Here is a 19,516-nt window from a genome sequence, read left to right as displayed (position 1 = left end):
CTAATTAAATCATTTTTTTTATTTAAAAAGTTGAACTAAAATACATTTTGACTGTATTATAATTGATAAACTTTAGTAATAGTCCGGTCAATTTAGGCATTCGAAGTTACATAAATTCCCACCGAGCTGAAAATCTAGTAAAATTGTTTAAAATGTAATTAAAAATCAAATTTGAAATTTCACCATCGTTCGCGTGTATAGAAAAAATTTTATTCGAGGTCAAAGGTCATAAAAATGAGTTTTTCGCGATTTTCTGCAAAACGATAAGTTCTATCACAAAAATACGTTTAAGGAAAATTGTAGATCAAAAAATTATCTACAAAAAACGTATAAATACTTTTTTTCATACGAGTCACCGTTTCTGAGATATAATGATTTACACGTTTCCACTCCACCGAGTAACGTTTTTTTAACGTGGTTTTCGGAAATTGGCAGAGATTGAAAAGATAAAAGATTCGTAACTTCCAAATTCTTCTTTCGCTCGCGAGAAACTTTTCATAACGATCAAATTTCCAATAGCCAACCTATCGATTAATATACCTCATTTCCAACTTCAATAGTCGACAATATCTGACAAAAATAGATGCCAGTGTAGGCTTGTTAAGTATATAGTTGGTTTTATGGGTATTCCCAACCATTTTTCTCTCATTTTATAACAAAAAAATGTGCTATAGACAAAATTTGCACCGACTGAAACATGTACAGGATGTTTCAATAAATATTAACGATCACGTAAAAAGTTATCGACATTTATACTGGTCAATATGTCGCTTCCTAATTATATGCTTTACTTTACTTTTTTTTTTACATGTAGAGAACACGATCTACGAGTTATCAGACCGTTCGTGTACGTTCGCGAAAAGGTTCTACGTCAATATAGCACCAATGAAAACCTCCCAGTTCTCACTAGTTCTTCCAGTCCGAAATTGACCAAAGAAAGTCAACGAGTAAAACAGGTAAAAATAACATTTGGTATTTATATTTAAAATAACCACTCCTCGAGCTATACACTCCTACATACATTGTACTTGATTGAAATTTATAACGATCAGCAGAAAGATCCCAAATTTTTGTAAAAAGATTATAAACATCCTTACAGTTTGTGGTAAACGATTGTAGTAGTCGATGGAATTCAGATCACGCTACTTGGATGGATGAAGACCAACTACGTTTTCTTTTTCATCCAATACAATCAACTCAGTACAGTTATTGGACATATTTGCCCTTATTTATACTATTGAAATAATTCACAACAAACTCATCTGTAAAGATCACATTCCTCTAAACATTTCACCAATGTTGGAGCTCCAAAAGCTATTTTTGATTGTCTACCTACAAGTGTCAATGGTATTCTTCGCAAAATGCGCAGTTCTTCTTTTTTGTTGGATACTGTGGGGATTCAAGGTTCAATGGCAAATTAAATGCTTCGAATAATCCCATTACCCCAAAAGTCTTTAAAGATTTATAAAATTTACTAAAAATTTTGTATAACGTTTCAAAATATTTATACAAATAGAAATAATGATAAATACCAAAATGAATTCAAAAAAATAACTTTGAATAGAACGTTTCAATTCTAAATACTAGGAACTCAACTTCCTATTAATTTTTTTTATATATATTCATTGAGTTTATTAAGTTAATTTTCTCTATTCAGGTTTTAATTCAACAGGAAATCCTCTTTCCTAAATTGTTCGCTTCTCTTCGTTCAGCTCTACATCCTTTAATAGGTTTCGAAACACAGGATTGTGAAATCCTGTATAGAAAGAGATTGAAATCCAAAGATAACGACGTATCGGACGACGAGACTGACGAAGAACCCATTGTCAAAATTGAATAAGTGACAGTGACATTATTATGAGGTGTAATCGCAATTTTTTCGAATCAATTTCAAAAAAATTAACACCTTAACGTCTAAAAATATAGATAGGACTTTTATTTTCAAAATTATAGATACTTAAACGGGGCGAAGTTGTACAAATAGTACAGGCTGGACAAAGAAAAATTATATTTTACTTAGTATTTAGGTAGGTGATTTTTTTTTATAAATTATTTATATTTAACGTTGATTCCATGAATTGACTTTTTTTACTTTAGGTATGATTATCTCGATTAAATCGAGTTTTTAAATTTTTTTTAACACACTCTGGAGTATACTTTTTTTTATTTAGAAATGTCGTTAACTGGGGAGATTTTACGTAATTGTTTTCGTGAAATATAAAAAAGTGAAGCTCGATGTGAAAGTAAATTTGAGGTTATCTTACCACCGATTGCTTCTCATGTAATTATTTTCTAAAATATTTCTTCGCCTCAATACCTTTCAATTTTTTTACACGTTCTCATGACATATTCCCTACTGAAAATACGGAAAATGGAAACTACAGTAATCAAAACATCGAAAACACCAACACATTACTTCAACAAAATAATCAACACTTAATCAGCTGTAACAACATACACTATTTTAACCTGAAATTATACTCAACTTACACTACCACTACACTGTCTGACACGCGTTTCGATAACCAATTTATAATTCTAAGAGACTGAAAGAAAACTAAAACCTATTGACTTGACATACCTATTTTATACTAAATTTCCCCAACAATGAAAATTGGAAAATTTAGTATAAAATATGTAAGTCAAGTAAATAAGTTTTAGTTTACGATAAGTGATTATCGAAACGCGCGTTAGACAGTGTAATTGTGTAGAGTAGTGTAAACAGAGTGAATATCAACAACGGTTCTGAAAATTCTTAACTTGAAATTACAAATATTAAATATTGATATTATTTATTTTGGCACTATTTTGTGACAACAACCTTAACTAAATGCATATTTTGACATGATTTTTGTGAAAATCTGATCATTTTGACACAGCGCCATAATTTCATGACAGACAATTGACAACGCTGTGACTCATGAGCACTTATTTTTTACTAAATAATTCCTGTTATGGAATAATTGAATACTTCTAGAGTGTAGTAAAATTTCCCAGTTACAAATTGAAAACTTTTATTTTGAACAAGAATATAACAAAAAAAACTATGAAAATTGTTGAAAAGTTACGTGTAGGATATTTAGAGTTAAGTGATTCTATATTGCCACAAAAGTTTTTGATTAGGATGTTGTTATGTGAGGATCTTAAAAGCTCATGCGATTTGAAGGATTTGTCTTGGCCTGTACGATTTTTTTTAGTAAGTGGAAGTATTATCTTACGTTTTATTGTTAGTCTCAACATTTTTATTTGTCATGTTAAGAGACTGGTTTTAAATCTCATTTTCAGTTTGTATTTCTCATTAAATAAATGACCAACTGGAATATTCCATATTCCAAATTAATAATTTTACGTTTTTTTTTATTTATAATGATTTTTATCAACAATTATTAATGTATTCAGTAGCTTCATAGAGTCACTTAAAAATCTTGAGTAAATTTTTCAATTCCTTTATATTTGAAAGCAGCAAATTGGTTTTGGACAATGTAGTATCCAAAAATAGTGACCAGTGGCGTAGCGTGGATTAATATAAACGTGGGCCAAGCCAAGATCTACTTATCATAGGGAAAAACTATAATTGAATAGTGGGAAAATACTAAAAAGCATATAAAATGAAAAAATGTTTTATTTTACAACTTTATGATTCAATTTCTTAAAAAAGTAAAGTTCCTCGGCTCTTTGCTTCATTGGAATCTTTTAATAATGATTTGTAATTAATTTTTGCATCTGGGGTGGCTGGGACACGTGGAAAGTTCCTGGAGGACGGCGACTGAGAGGAAGACCATGCCTTCGCTGGTTGGAGGACGTTGAGACGAACCTAACCAATTTTAGAAAGAAACAGCTTCTGGTCTAATGTAGAGCTATCTTCGTTTCACTGTGGGGTGATTGGAGGAACGTTGGAAGGAGTACAATACAATAAATTAAAAAGAATAACTGACAAAGATAGCTCTACTGTAACTTTATTTGTATCTCATTCTAATACTGGAACACGATTAGTATTACTTTGTCTATGGTTTCAAAGGGTCGTTTTGCAAAGCTAAGCAGTGTTGCCAATCTGTGACTAGTGTGGCCAATATTGTTTTTATTTAACTTAATATATATTTTAAGTTGGTATCGCGGACCTTGCAAGGCCCCACTTTGCCTGCGCTATTACGCCACTGATCAATTGAAACAACAGTTGGTCGTTTATTAATTTTTTTCCATCTAATGGAAACGCGTTATTGACTGAGTTTTTAAAGGTGAAAACGATTTTAATTATTTTATATACGAGGTGCATTTTTCAGTTTAGTTTATGACAAAAAAACTTTCTTAAATGTAATTTTCTTCCTAGCAGTTCTTTCGCTCTTTTTTATTATATACAGGGTGGGATGACAAAAAGGTAACAGTTGATCTAACCTGATGAATGAACTGTTTTTATTTGAATTGAAACTATGCTTTTTTGTCGTCTACCCAAGTGCAACATAAAAAAAATCCCATACTTTTTTCTTTATACTTATTTTCTCGTACAGAGATTGTGATTCAAAGTATATTATTGTTGAACGTAAAAGTTGAGAGATAATATTTAATACTGTTAATAATGTAATAAGTCAGATGTTTTTATTTCGTACATAAAAAATATTTGAAACGTGATTGTTTTATTTCAATACCTAAACCTTCGACTAATAATGAGGAAGTCATCAAAAGTTGTAACTTCAACAAAACCAGCTGCCAGTGAAGGAGTTTACTATAAAAAAATGTGCCTAATTAGGGTTGCCACGTTGCCAAACTTGATAGCCTGATATTTGGGTAAAAAAGGTGGATTCCCTACATTATTGAGGATTTTGTCTCGGTATTAATGAGAAAGACAAAAAATTGTATGAAATCAAGATTTTCTGATTAAATCTTGTGAAATTCTAGTGAAATTTAAAAAAAATCGATTTCCAAATCAGATTTTGGTAGGGATATTTTATTATTAATCGGTCAAAATCAAATTCTTGAAACTTGAAACGTTTCTCAACATATTTAAATTTTTTAAAATACTATCAATGTCACCAATAAGACTTTTTTTAAGTGAAATGAATAATCAAAAACTAGGTACTTCTCTTTGAGTTTTATAATAAAAATAATTATTCAAATTTTGGTTTATCGAAACCCGCTCAGTTTCTTTCAAAATTTATTTGTAAAAATACTTACCAAGTCAAATGTTTCAAATTAAATTCTACAACCAACATTTTGGCAATAGTACCAATATGTCTATTGCTGACTATCAAGAAAAAAGCTCTTTCAACGTTTATGTTATGACCACGGATAGTAAAGTAAAAATCACTCAATAAGTCGTGTGACTGACATACAGAGGGCGCTGCCACTGTCAAATCCATATGGCGTTTATGAAGTACCAACTTTCAAAATACTATGTGTCAAATTTCATGACATTTTGATTATTCAGAAAAAAGTGACAGCCATTCAAGTAAACCTATTTTTGTTATTTTCAATAAAATTTTGTGTGTTTAACCAATTTCATTGTTTGAATTTCATTAATAAATACACGAAAAACCCTATAAAATCAAGAAATCTTATTGATTTTTTCAGTAAATCATCTTCAGACAATAATTTATCAAAAAAACTAGATTCTTCAGGAGTCATGTATACAGGGGTTTATTCAAAATAATTATTACATGCTTAGTGCATTCAAGAATATTTTAATAAAAAAAAAACAAATACGAGGGCGATTCAAATATAAACTGGAATTTTACTATAAGAAATTTTATTATCAAGTTTTTTTTACATTATTTTCTACAAACTTTTCCCACTTATCATCAAATAGTGCCACTTTCAATGAACCATGTAAATAATAGTCGCATGGGCACGAATCGGGACTATAAGGAGGGTGTTCCATCTTGTCCTAATCGGATTAGTCAAGACGTTGGTTATATAACTTATATACAGCCCTTGAAATATCTTTCGATCGTTTAGGGCTCTAAATGTTTTGTTCCCTTTCGCCAGTCCTTTGTCGATGATCCTGGTTTCATCTCCCTCGTTTGTTGCTGTCTCTCCCAGGTATTCGAACTCCTGGACTTTAACAAATCCAAGCTTCCTATTTTGCTTTGTAATCACAGGTAAAATTAAAAGTTGAAGGTGGTCAATTTATATGGAAAAAATGATTAATTATTAAGAAAAAAATGAAATACTTTTGAGTTCGCTCTTTATTTAAGTTAAAGTTACATTTGTGAAGTGTTTAATGAATAACCAGTTATTTCTTTTCGTTTGATTTGGAGCCACCTGAAAAAATTTCAAGAGCATTCAATAAACGAATATTGAATGAACAAAATGTGTATTAATTTGAAGAAAAATTTTCAATGGCAAATTTTCAAGGTTAAGTTATTGCTTAGATGAATATTGCCACTATTTTTTGTTGTTCCGGTTGAGTAAAAACGTGAACCACGCGATTTATTTTTGTTATACAGGCTCAAAAAGAAATTATTAGGTCCCATATCAGGACAGTGTGGTAATTGATCCATAAACTCAATCTTCCAGCTGGTTAAAAATCAAATTGTTTGAGCAGGGCTAACACCCCTGTTTGTTTTATCATATTGGATGACAACTCGCATCTTATTTATCGATTCAGACTGATAAAAGGGCGCTATTACTCTTTTAAAACTGCCTCTGTTTCATTACAAACTTAACCCTACAGATTTCACCCTTTTCACTTAATTAGATTGCTTTTATATGTCAATAATGTAGATTATTAATTTCACTGCTCACAGCTTGCGTTACTTTTGTTGTTATAAACATTATACGATATAAACCTACCAACTTCTTTTTGTAAATAATTTTCTTTATAAGATATTTTGTCATATTATCTTTGAGTAGAAATCTTTACATATTATATTTCATACCTCTTTTGTATGTACTTGTTGGTGACATACTGGGTTCCTGGAATTTAATTTGTCCTTTTGTTGAACTATATAAACAAATTGAATATTTGGTTTATTTTCTTTTGAGGTTAAGTTGGCAATTTGCCAGACGTGGTATAACTGGTTGCAGAATTATGTCGCTTGTAAAAGACAAGTTGCTTCCCTTTAGAAGGTTAGAGCCACATCTAGTAAACTGTTCACGAATTAAGTTATTCCGTCCGTTTAAAGATTGTTTTGATGAGTTATTTGTTAGCTGGTGTTTTTGAAATTAAGCTATTGTTGTACCTGGCTGGATTGTCGTCATGACGTGGACCCGTTTTTGTTCAAGAAGTATGTTGCTAACTTCATTCATATTTTCTTTTTGACTGTCAACCGATGTGGAATTTTTCATTAGGGATTTGATTATAAATTTTTATATTTGCGGAAATCGTGATATTTCCGACTGAGAATTTGACGATTGGAGAGGTAGTTACCTTGTTCTTTTGGTCAGTGCTAGCGTGAAGATTAATTTTTCCAGAGTTTTTTGAAAAGCGGGATTTAGTCGGCCTAAATAAGCCTTCTGTCTAGAATTTCAAAAATTCTAGAATATTAAATTGTTAATTGACATCCAAGAAGAAGTAGATATAAGTTCCCTTCGTTAAAAAGGAAGGTAAGATCCTTTTTTTTTTGTAAAAGCAGAAATAGTTCTAATTACTGTCTTATGAACTAGGTTAGGCTCCAAATTATAGACTACCTTTTTTATTGCATTCACTGCAATTTATAGTTATAAATTATTTCTCTTAGTAATCTATAAATTGGCGATGTTTTTCAAAGATTGTATTTTGTACAATTTTTCTTTTTTAATTTAATTAGGGACCTAGTTTTGGACATAGGACCTTTATTGGGGTTTAAAACTTAGACGACTTTAATTGGGACTTAACATCAAACTTTGAATCTTAGAACTACCTAGTCGGGGACAATTAACTTAACGAACTTCTTTAATTCCTAACCGCTTTCCACAAATGTGGTCCTATTTGTATTCTCCTGACAAGTAGGGATCCTCATGTGTTGTTAAAGGTCAGATCTACTCACATTAGTTTTTTGTTGTAAAATTTACTTTATTATGTTCTCTACACCAAAAACTAGCTTTTTTTATAATTTCAAATTTCAAATATATTCTATTTTCAACAAGTAGCTTTGTTCCTAAATATACCTCGACCTATTTCTATACCTTCCTCAGTTTAGGTTAAAAATTTAAGTGGCGCTCTATTTGGAAATTGAAAGCATATAAAATTTTTGTACATATTAAACACAACAAAATCCTGCAACGAACCCTGACAACAAACATTAACATGATGAGCTTAGTCGGAGCCCAAAATGTGACCCTTTAGGTTACACACTTTTTGTTTGTTGAACTACAGTTTTATATGGTGTACTTAGTTACAGTTAAATTATGAAATTAGAAATATATTTTGATAAATTAGATCCCCATAACCTCGAAATAAATGGTAATTTAGTCATTTACACCTAATAATTTTTTTTTGATATGTAAAAACTGACCTTTTTCACATGGACAATCTTTACCACATTTGCAATCCGAGGTACAATTACATGAAGTCTGACAGCAATCTTCTGGAATAAAATAAAAATGTTTGTATTAATATTCTTTCAAGATTAATCTAATGCTGATAGAGGTACAGAAATTATCACACAATATTGTGTAATAGTTTATTTAACATTAAAAATACGTAATTCCAAACGTGTTGATTTAAATAATATGGCGTTGCCAAGTTTAATTGTGACTATCACTACACTTTAATGTAAAAATCTGTGCTCAAAATACATAAGTTTAATTTCGCATTTCGAGGTTACGACATTCAGTGTCTCATTAGTATTGTTAAAATCCGTTTTAGTTCGATATATTTTAAGGAAACTAAGATTACTACTTTAGCAATACATAATTTGGAGAACCTGTTGGGTGCAAAGATTCTAGGAAAGCGTTTGATATTGTTTTTCTTAATTTCGATTTGTTCATATTGTTTTTGGACACAAGGGATTACAATAACAACACATACTTTAAAACAAACAAAATATTTATTTACATTTTTTTCTTGGGCAAAGTTTCTTTATTCATATATGTATTGAATCAAGGCCAAACCATTTAAATGGCTTTTCATTACATCGTCTAAAAAGTTTCCACACATCTTCTATGAAATAAAACATAACCTACATTACATTTCACTTTTCCGGCGAAATAACGAAATTTGGAAGGTTTATTTGTTGTTTGATTTTGAAAAGCTACAGTTGTTGTAGGTGGCAGATCTATAAATAACAATCAGCATAAATTAAACCATGGTAAACCTGCTTGCATATAAATCGAACCACTATAAACAAATGGGACCTTTAAAACACCTGCAATTAGACCTGAATTGGAGGCTGGAACAATATGGATCTGTTCTGTTATCAGATCAGACCAGAATATGTCTCCATGGTGGTGTTGGAAAAAGGAAATGTCCCGAAGACCAAGAAAGAGGCTTGAAGATTGTTGCTTTGAAGAGCGATGGGCTTTAGAGGTGGTTCCTGCAAGATTTGGGGTAAAATTTCTATAAAAGCGCCTAACAACCCTTCGTTCAATCGTAGAGGCGATTAATTTCGACGAATTTACCCTTTTGCACGACAATGCAAGACCGCACACCACCAGAATCGTACTAGATACATTGCAGAAGTTGGTTTCCGGGTTATGAAGAGGCAAATGTTATCGGGTCATACTCATTTTTAAGAAATTGAGTTTTCATAAATTTATACTCGCATTAAAGCATATTTAATTGTCTTTCATTTCTTTTTTTTTTCTTTCTAATGAATAATTTAAAAATAAATAATTATAAAGTCAAAAGTTTACATTGGATCGATTTCTATGCAGGCAAGTACATTTAAAATAATTAATTTCATTCTGGTTTTATGTTTCATCTGATGAAATAATTATTATATATGTAAGTAGTTTGTTTAAGAGTAATTAAAAATATAATACATACCGGTTGGGACTCCGAAAACTGTCATAAACAGTAAAACGAAAACAAAAAACGTTGAAAACACTTTCATACTGATTTCGCTCATAATATCTCAGTTATTACACTTTAATCTGGTTAATTTCCATGTTTAACACATGATATCAACTTACACGTTTCATAAATTATAAACAAAATTGTCTAGAATTATACAGGGGTGTACTAGCTATACGAAAATTAGAACTTTAAAGTAGAGACGTAGCCAAAAAACAATCACAAAACTTTTAGACCTCAATAAGTATAGATAAATCATCATATTTTAAATATCCTCGTAAATTTCATTACGAAAATGGTCCGAGAAGTACCTGGCCCAACAAAGAAAACTCAAAAACTTTTCCCAGCCCTTTTCATAATAAAAATCGTCAAGCTCCTCAAAAATAACGGATTTGTTAGCTGGTGCATTGTCTTGATGAAACAACGTTTTCTTCATAACCAAATGCCACCGATTTTGCTTGATTTCTTCACTCAAACGTTGATAGTTTTTCCTTTTTCAAGATAATTAATGGAAATTATTCCATGGGCATCCCAAAAACTGACGACATGACTTAGCCTGCAGGTGGAACGATCTTTGTCTTTTTTGGACCCCATTAAATTTTCCATTGTGAAATAATTACAATAAATTTAATAATTTTGACAATATAAATATTGTAATAACTTGCCCCTAATACGAACCTGTTTTAAATATTTTACACCATTGTATATATCAGTTGTAAATATTTAAACATAATTAAGATAATTTTTGGGGAAAGAACGTTACTGTTTATACATCACGATTCAACATTGGATTTTAAATGTCAACATTTCAAGCAGCTTGCTTTAAATCTACCTGTGTAAATTTCAATGAAACTTAGTAATAAATTGGAATTAATTATCAAAATAGAAAACGAGATGTAAGTACAATAAACATTAAAATTAATTCTTCACGTGGCCTCCAAAATTACCAGATTTATCTCCAATAAGTTTTTTTCTTTATATTCAAAACAATCAACTTTGGAATAACAAAAACTTGATAATAATTCTATATTTTGTTTCTAATTAAAAACTTAATTATTTTGATTAAACACAATGAAAGTGTTAGTAGGATATTATATATTATTATCTATAAAATTGAGGCGATTAAAATTTATTAGCAGTATGTTCAATAATCAGTAATCGGTTTATTAGTTAGGTTAGGTCATAAAATTTCAAAACAAAAATAATTCCTACCCGTGTTTATAACGTTGTATATAAAAAACTTTAACAAAATTAAGCAAAAACTTACTTTTTTTATTTTTGTCACAACCTTGGCACGGATCAGGCATTGTTATCAATATTCTTTCTTCTTCCGGTTAAATTTCTGAATGCAACAGCTCGATCAAACGTTCTTACTGTAATAGGTTTAATAGTTGTCTTCCTTTCTAGAGGTTATTTCTGTTCACACGGGTTAGTATTGATTTGACTTTAAGAGAAAATGAATTCTGCGCATCGGTAAGAAAACTGTGAATTGCAAAATTATGGTTTAAATAACGGAAAAGTATAATTAACTGTAATTTTTAGAGATCGAGAAAAAAGACGACGTTTGGAATGTCAAAAAAAGTTCACTCAGTTAAAATGATTGTTTCTATTACAACTAAAATGTTTTTATTAGAATAGATCGTATAATATATAAGTGAAAGTTGACTAAATAAAAATTTCTCACTAAACTGTTAAATGTAATCTTAATTGTATAATAAAAGGTGTTTTCATTTATGATCTTAACAATAATTTCTATTTGTGAAGAGAAATGTCAAACACAGATTACAAAAGAATGTACAAACAACAAACCTAACTCCGTGTAATCTTGGTTGCATACCAATAAGTGTTTATGGATATTCTGTGTGATAATTTAATTTACTATTGAATGATCTTTAATCTTTTATTAACATATTTAATATGTGTTTCTTATAGCCATGTAATATTGAACTTTTATAAAAAATCTAAATATCAAAAGTGCAAATGGTACAGAGGGATGTAGAGGAAAATATGCTTAGACGAGTGCGCATCCAAATTTCAAGTGATGCTGTGAAGCCTCTATTTGATCTTTGCATGAGTTACAGCGTTGCCAAATGTCTGTTATGAACTTATAGTACAATTGTCTAGAAATGATTAGATTTTTATAAAAATTATGTTAAAATAGAAGTAGAGCTAAAATAAATAATACCAAATGATTATGGGTCAATTGGTAACGTTGTTGATTTTGTTGTTACATCTGATTCGATTTAAAATATTATTTTCTGCGGCAACGTGCTCTTGTTTTCGGAGTTTTGGTCACAGATTACGAAGTTTTAGTTTATAAGTGTCAGTCATTGAACAAATTAACACAAGAGACCAAATTGTTTACATTTTTAGAGTGAGTCATCTATGACCCTTCCACTTTCTATATTATAATAATTATAGCCACAGTGTAGCCAGATTTATAAGCAGTATATGTTTATCGAGAAAAAAGAAAATAAAATAGGTGCAATTTAGTATCTATTAACAAATAGAAAATAGTGATTTCCTTTATTTTTATACTAAATTGGTTAATATCAAAATTAAATTGTTTGTTGTGAAATAATAACCTCATTTTATGAATTATTCTTATGAAATTTGTATACTAAGATAAAAAGAAATATGACAACACCGTTTATAATTTTATGTTAGGTGGTGGCAAGACACGCGATAACGAATGAATTTATTTCTTGCGGTGTTGCCTTCTAGAAACTGTTCATTTATAATTATTTTTTTAATTATTTGGCAATTTTGGTATATATCCGTGATTTTGCTTGAAAAAAACTTCAATTATCAAACAATTATGGTTCGTGGTTGTGTAGTTTGTGGAAAAATGGATTATTTATTTTAAGATTTAGCTTTTCACTGATAAGTGTGGTTATGTTTTAAATCAGGAAAGCAAATCTGTTTATCGCCAGTGGCGGGCCATTTTCTTTGTTTCTATTATTTGAATATTGTTGTTGCCTTACATTTCTAGTACCAGTTTCTTGAATATTTTTGTTTATCATCAGAAATAATATGTTATGTGTATGTGTGTTTCTATGATTGCTTTAATTTCTTATTTCTCAGTCCTTTTATATATGTTTATAAATTGTCTTCTTTTAGGTCTGTTATAAATTTTTGAAAGACATAAAATTTAAATATATCTCGTTTTTTTATACTTTGACTTTTCTTTTTAAATTAAATATCTAGGTTCCGCAATTCAACTATCGACATAAGATCATTTCTTTAGCTCAATTGAAATTTAAAAAATAAATTACAAAATGTTTTATTTATGGTAAAATTAGTCGATGATCAGTACACCACTGGCGGTATAAGATGATACGTATTTTGCAGCGTTGTCGCAACTCTAAGCTGACAAGGATAAACCTCTTCTTTTTGCACTCATTACTTGTTCACAAACAATGTTAGAACGCCTTTAGATGCATTTTATATGTTGTGTTTTTAGTTCTGTGGTTTGTTTTCATTTTCCGCTTTTTTTAGAAGTGCGATGTCGTGTGTGGTGAAAACGTGTAAAAACATGTGAAAAAAGTTCAAACCTGAAGATATTATTTTTCACCAGTAAGTAGAACTATATTATATATAAGTAATGTGATATTTACTTAATACTTTGCAAATTATTGGTTATGTTTACTTGTATTATGGGTGTACATCAAAATATCTTTTTTTGAGTAAAAATCTAGCATAACTAAATTGCATATATTGGTAAATTTACAGTTATTTAAGTTGAAATGCCGATTAGACTTTGTGAAAACCATAATATCGAGCTATGACACATTTTTAAAAAAAAATTCTTGATGTACAACCTTGTTTTTGCAAATTTACTTATTTTCTTTATTTCGAAGTGTTGTTTATTTTAATTACTCGTTTCAAAATATCACAGTTTTTCTGCAAGTCAACGCTTATTCTCTTTTCTATATATCCAAATAGAAATCATCTCTCGTGTATGGGGGAAATGACATTTTGAACATTTTCAATCCTGTTACATCTGTCTTCGGTAACACACCAGTTTTCAGTGTTGTTAGATTTATTGTTGTCAATTATTAGAGGATTTTTTGTTTTTGCATGGTTTTAGTTCTATTTATATTTTATAAGCAATGAGAATATTAATCGATACCTATCATCAATCAACATGTGAAAATAGTCAACTTGGCAGCGTCCGGAAAGTTTTGATTTATGGTTTTTTTAAAAAAAGCAGGAATTTTGTGAAGGAAAATGATGAAAGAATAATTCAAAATATTAAAAATATATATTACAAAAATCAACAACGCTTCCATTTCAATAGAACTTAAAATTATTGTTAACAAAGCTATTTAGGTACACAATATTTGGTATTAATTTAGAAAAACGTTAAAAAGATATTATTATACTAGGGTATCCAACAATTCTTTGGTTTGGTAGACGTATGGGGTGGTGCTCTTCCTCTTTTCCACTTCAAACTGTTGTATCTTGGTAAACAACAGAGCTTGAAGCATTTCGTGCTCATGTTCCTCATTAACCAGCTCTCTATGAAGATTCTCCAAAAATATTCTTCGACTTTCCAATTTTTCTAATGTTTCTTCTAAAACTATTTCGTTGTGTTGCATCTCGCAAGAACTCTTTATCATATCAGTGCGTAATTTCGTTAAAGTCTCGCTTACGTCTTCTTCTCGCTTCTGTTTTTCGTTCCTCTGATATTTTTTTAGGTTAGCTTCTAATCTCGCCAAGTTTTCTTCTTCTTTCAAAAGGCGTTTATTCAGTTTATTGATTTTTTCGAATAAACCCACTTGTTCTTTCAACGTCGACTCACTTATCGTCGAACTGGAATCGTCATCTTTCGTATCCTTGTTCAATTCTTCAGAACACGGAGAAAATCTCTCAGAAAGCATCTGGAAACAGAAAATAATTAGTACATTGGATTGGAAACCAGTTAGTTTTATTCGAGGTTATCATTCATAAAAAATTTACGTCATCAATGACTTTTCCGTTCATTTATATAGACCGTGAAGTCGGTCCTGTTCGATTATGGTAAAAGTGGCCATTATGTCTGGAAGGCTAACAAATATCGAACCATTGATAATTTCGTTCGATTAATCTCATAAAGATCTATCTGTGTGTGAAAAGTCATGATGATTGACGCATGCGCAGAAGAATTTATGTGGAAAAAGTATGCAAATGCATCATTTTTATCGAAAAAACCTAACCTAACCTAAAAATGTTCATTGTATCTATTGATTTTTCGTTAAAATAATGCATTTGCATATTTTTACATTGTATTGTGACTGTTTTTATAGACAATTTCTCAGAAACCCATTTATAGTTTGATTATGTCATTCTAGAATTCGAATTGTCTAGAAATTCGTTTATATAAATCGATCAGTTTGAGCACACATCAGGAAAATTAAATCTAATGAGTTAGTGCGTAGTTTAGTGGATAAATAATTTAGTGAATAGTTAAGTGTTAGTGTATAAATAAATTTCTTAATTAAAATATAATAATTTCACCGTACCAACCATTCAAAATCTGTTTAAATAAATGAGAACATCACTTATGTTTATACAGGGTGGGCTTTAGGGGGAAAAATTATAATAGAAATTCTCTCGAGAAACAATTTGTTAAAATTTATCCAAGTTGATGCGAAAATCGAATTATTTAACAAATTCTGCGCATTTTTGATTCCACAAAGTTTACTCCATCTCTTCAAATAAGATCTGGGGGAGAGTGGGAACCTTATTATGAAAAAATGCTTCTAAGTCCGGTTCTGCTTAGTCGATTTTCGAAAACTTGATGTTGTTTGAAAGTTCTTTTGTAATTAAAACTAAATTAACCTCAAAACAGCGAAAATCGCATGTCGGTATCTTTTTTCCGTCCCTAGATATCTTAAAAAATGTGTAAACGGCCTGAACTTTTTTTTCAAAAATCTATTATACTGGTTCACGAGAATGTTATTTATTCTGATGAAATTTGAGCCATCTAGGGGCGTTAACCTTAACCATTAACGTCCAACTAGTTTGAAGATAATTTTGAGGTTATATATCAGTCAATTTTTACTTTATAAGTTGGCAATCGTGCTTAATGAAACATTATACCTGTAGAAAAAGAAGAGTTACTGTCAACGTCATATCAACGTTGTTTCTTTTTTGAGGTTATTATTATTGAAAATAGTTCTTGTAACGAGTTGGTTAACATTTTACGTTTTGGGGGTTGATTTAATATTGTCACTACGACTACTCCCAGCTTCCTGGGCGACCAGGTCTGCCTCCTAGTTTCCTAATTCCAAAGCAGCGGTGGAGTCGGTGGAGCTCTCGGCATATATTTGGAGGTTGGTGTGTAAAATGTATTCAATGGAAAATATTTCGATTATCGAATGATTGGTGTGACGTTTGTCGAATTAGCTGAGCTGGATAATGAATTCGTCCGTGGTGGATTCGATAGGAAGGCATTCGGGAAGGAAACATAGAAAGGTTTCTCGGAGAAGTAATTTCGGAAGGATTGGATTTTACTTTGGTTCTATTCGAGGACGATTTCCTCGATTCTCGGTACAGATTCTCCACTGGCGAAAGAAATACTTTTTACGAAAAATTTCAATACCAAAAACTCACCTCTCCCGTTCCAGTTTGTTTATTATTGTTAGACTGTTCGCTATCCCCTTCAGTCATAACTCCACTATCACTATTTTTGTCTGCAATGAAAGTGTCTTGTTCGGGATCGACGGCTTCCGATAGACCTTTGAGATACGTTTCCAATAAGTAGTTGCTTCCGTGTTTTCTGACTCTAGCCCGATGGGTTTTGTCCTCTAAATAACCTATTTGGTGTTCGCTGTGCCTAAATATATTGAAAAAAAAAAAAAAAGATATTTACGAAGAGGTATCCTTAAAGTACTTCTACGACGAACGCGTCAGCCTTGATCACCAGATTTAACCCACGCTGGAAGATGCTGCCAAAAATTTTGGATTAAGAAGAAAACAGAGAGATTGAAAAGAGAGTTTTTGCCAGTTTCGATGGACCGACTCACCGATGGACCAAGAACTCATTCTTTGATTGTTACCGCGTCTTTCAAGGGTCTACTCGCAAGGCAGATTCGGCAGAGATGGATGAAGATACTTGGCATAAGATAAACGAAGGTAGATAATAGATAAATTACACCAAACAACTGCTACGACTAGTGATCTACCATCTAAGACGCCATTTGTACATCGTGGGGATCACGGACGATCTGGAATGCCGTTGGTGCATGGAGGAGGACCAAACCTCAGACCACGTCATCTGCAAGTGTCCTGCATTCATACGAACGCGGTTTAAACACCTCAGAGCTTGCCTAATGACACCAAAGGGTTCAAGCCGAAGCGCTTGATCCCAAAGGGCTCTTGGTTCTTAACAAAAGCTGAAGAAACCGATTATGGTTATATGGGAAATAAAGGAAGGACTGTGAAGAAGAAGAACCAACGATGAACAGAAGGGTTTGTATAAGTACCCATCAATAAAGGGTTTTGCAAAAAGGACCATCGAAGAAGATGGAGAAAATACGAGAAAGATGAAGTTTTGAAGGATATTAGAACCAAATTGGGGGCAATTTGTGTGGAAGAATTGTGAAATCGGTTGATAGACCGATGGGAAAAGAAAAATAAATCGTGGGGCTTTAAGGCGTGTTGTAGCACGTCTGAGTTTCCACGATGTACCTCAAATATCAAAGATTATAACTTTTTTTTTCGTATTTCAATCGAAAGTACGCGTATTTTCATCACTAATAGTAGGAGGGCCAAAAATCTCTGTCCGGCGCGTCATAACGCCCGGGACAAAACCAAAAAACTTTCGACACTTGTAGTGTAATACATATATTATTTAATCTAACATTTTTTTCGATAAAATTCAATCCATCGTGCGTAATACCAATTTCTATAGCAGGAGTGAGCAAATATTTGTAAGCGCGGGCCATAATGAGATTTTCAAAATGTCTACCGGGCCGGAAACCGTATGCTATGGATACACGAATGTTGTGGGTGGATTTTTTTCTCTGTTTAAGAAAATTTTTTGACAAAAACACTGTAAATGTCATTTTGAAGCATTATGACAAAGAAATTTGACGGTTAATAATAGTAATAATAAATTTTCTTGCTCGCTGTCACGCGAATAAGTTTGCCCTGTATAATAGTCTAAAAATACTAAAAAAAAAATCCATTTTTTCAATTTATTATTATAGTTTCAATAAAAAAAAATGTTAGAGATTAAAAACCGGCTCAACGGGTCGAATAAATTGAGCAAAAGGGCCGAAACAGGCCCGCGGGCCGGTTTTTACCTACTCCTGCTCTTTAGAATATCGTTTTGTAGCCTTATATATGGAAAGGCCAAGTTACACGTGAAAGAAGAATTACTAACCTAACATCAACAACGATTTTTAGCGAAAATTCGAGTGTTTTAACACGTTAACTGCCGACGTAATTTTCACAATTTCATTTAATCGCATTAAATTATTAAAAATACTGATTTAAATACAAAGTTATCATCGAAAAATGTAGAAAATGTGTTTTTTTTAAATAAAATTTTTATTTCTTAGTTGAATTATGCAAAAAAATCTTCTCGTATAAGTGAATTACGAGTAATTTCGTAGCCGGCAGTTAACGTGTTAAGTTGAAATACGTATTACGAACTATTAGAAGTGACCAATCATAATTTCTAATAAAATTTTGATTAAAAAAATGCCGCATTAATAGATTACGATGACGTAACCTTTTAAATAGTTTTTTAGAATGTCGGGGAATAATCGAAAAGTAATTTTTACGCACACCAACGAAATTTTTTCGAATTTTTCGAATGGCGTTGTGGATCGAGTACTCGAAATAAAACTGTCCAAGAGTTTCGGTCTTTTATTTGATCTCCATCAAGGTTTTAAGTCGATAATTCCGAAAATACCTTTGCACAGAGGTAACTCGGGTGTTGGAGCCTTGATGATGGAGATCGAAACTTTTGCTGAAAGAAATAATGACGCAGATACGCGTTTTAGCAAAAATTAAATCAAACACGTACCTCAATTTTTTGAGTTGTCTCCTAATGACTTCTCCTTGCGCCAAAACTAATTTCAGTAGTTCTTCCGTACTGGACGGTTGTTTTTCGTTTTGTAAGGCTTGCAATCTTTTCGGATGGATAGTTTTGAAGGCACTTCTGTCCGACCACGTACTGGAATCCGATCTGCATCTCGTTCGTCTACTAGGAGGCCTTAACGCGTCCGATTTCACCCTCCTCAGCGATATTTTCACCTGTAACACAAACGAAATATTATAATTCGAGTTAGATTTTCAAGAGGGGGGCTACCTCCGATTGCGCCCTGCCCCAAGCATTCCAAATATCCAATATTTTCGAATAATCGTCTAAAGGTTGTTCGACGCCCCTCCATCTTTCGGTTATTTGGTATTGTTGTAATTGACTTATCGGTCGTCCCTGTAAAAAATTATTCTAGATATAAAAATGCGTTGCTACTTGAGAAAAATCGTTTTTCAATATCCGATACTTCTGATTTGAACGTTTCAACAGAAAAACCTCGCGATTTATTTGAGAAGAAATCACTAGGTGCCAAATAAGGATTGTACGGCGGACGG

At 31.5% G+C, this 19,516-nt stretch overlaps 2 protein-coding genes and 2 long non-coding RNA genes across 6 annotated transcripts in view; 1 reads left to right on the top strand and 3 right to left on the bottom strand.

Moving 5' to 3' along the window:
• LOC130447813 (uncharacterized) overlaps positions 1-4,616 on the top strand; it is a 59,706-nt gene extending 55,090 nt beyond the window's left edge. For both annotated transcript variants that reach the window (XM_056784840.1, XM_056784839.1), the window contains exons 17-18: positions 815-956; positions 1,658-4,616. In XM_056784840.1, the coding sequence (XP_056640818.1) occupies positions 815-956; positions 1,658-1,840 (325 nt within the window). In that variant the 3' untranslated portion in view covers positions 1,841-4,616. The remainder of the gene's footprint in view (positions 1-814; positions 957-1,657) is intronic.
• Positions 4,617-6,161: 1,545 nt separating this feature from the next.
• On the bottom strand, positions 6,162-11,753 carry LOC130447928 (uncharacterized). Its single transcript, XR_008910287.1, has 3 exons — positions 11,196-11,753; positions 8,430-8,501; positions 6,162-6,255 (listed from the first exon to the last, which is right to left on the bottom strand). It is a non-coding gene; the product is annotated as an uncharacterized LOC130447928 (long non-coding RNA).
• Positions 8,945-10,526, bottom strand: LOC130447929 (uncharacterized). Its single transcript, XR_008910288.1, has 2 exons — positions 9,902-10,526; positions 8,945-9,191 (listed from the first exon to the last, which is right to left on the bottom strand). It is a non-coding gene; the product is annotated as an uncharacterized LOC130447929 (long non-coding RNA).
• A 2,420-nt stretch (positions 11,754-14,173) lies between the features above and the next one.
• The window catches only part of LOC130447926 (ras association domain-containing protein 10-like), a 50,229-nt gene continuing 44,886 nt past the window's right edge, over positions 14,174-19,516 (bottom strand). For both annotated transcript variants that reach the window (XM_056784982.1, XM_056784983.1), the window contains exons 3-6: positions 19,233-19,358; positions 18,948-19,177; positions 16,526-16,748; positions 14,174-14,811 (exon numbers count right to left, since the gene is read on the bottom strand). In XM_056784982.1, the coding sequence (XP_056640960.1) occupies positions 14,308-14,811; positions 16,526-16,748; positions 18,948-19,177; positions 19,233-19,358 (1,083 nt within the window). In that variant the 3' untranslated portion in view covers positions 14,174-14,307. The remainder of the gene's footprint in view (positions 14,812-16,525; positions 16,749-18,947; positions 19,178-19,232; positions 19,359-19,516) is intronic.

Source organism: Diorhabda sublineata, chromosome 8, assembly GCF_026230105.1.
Source record: "Diorhabda sublineata isolate icDioSubl1.1 chromosome 8, icDioSubl1.1, whole genome shotgun sequence".
NCBI lineage: Eukaryota > Metazoa > Arthropoda > Insecta > Coleoptera > Chrysomelidae > Diorhabda > Diorhabda sublineata.
This window is presented reverse-complemented; position numbering and strand designations above follow the sequence as displayed.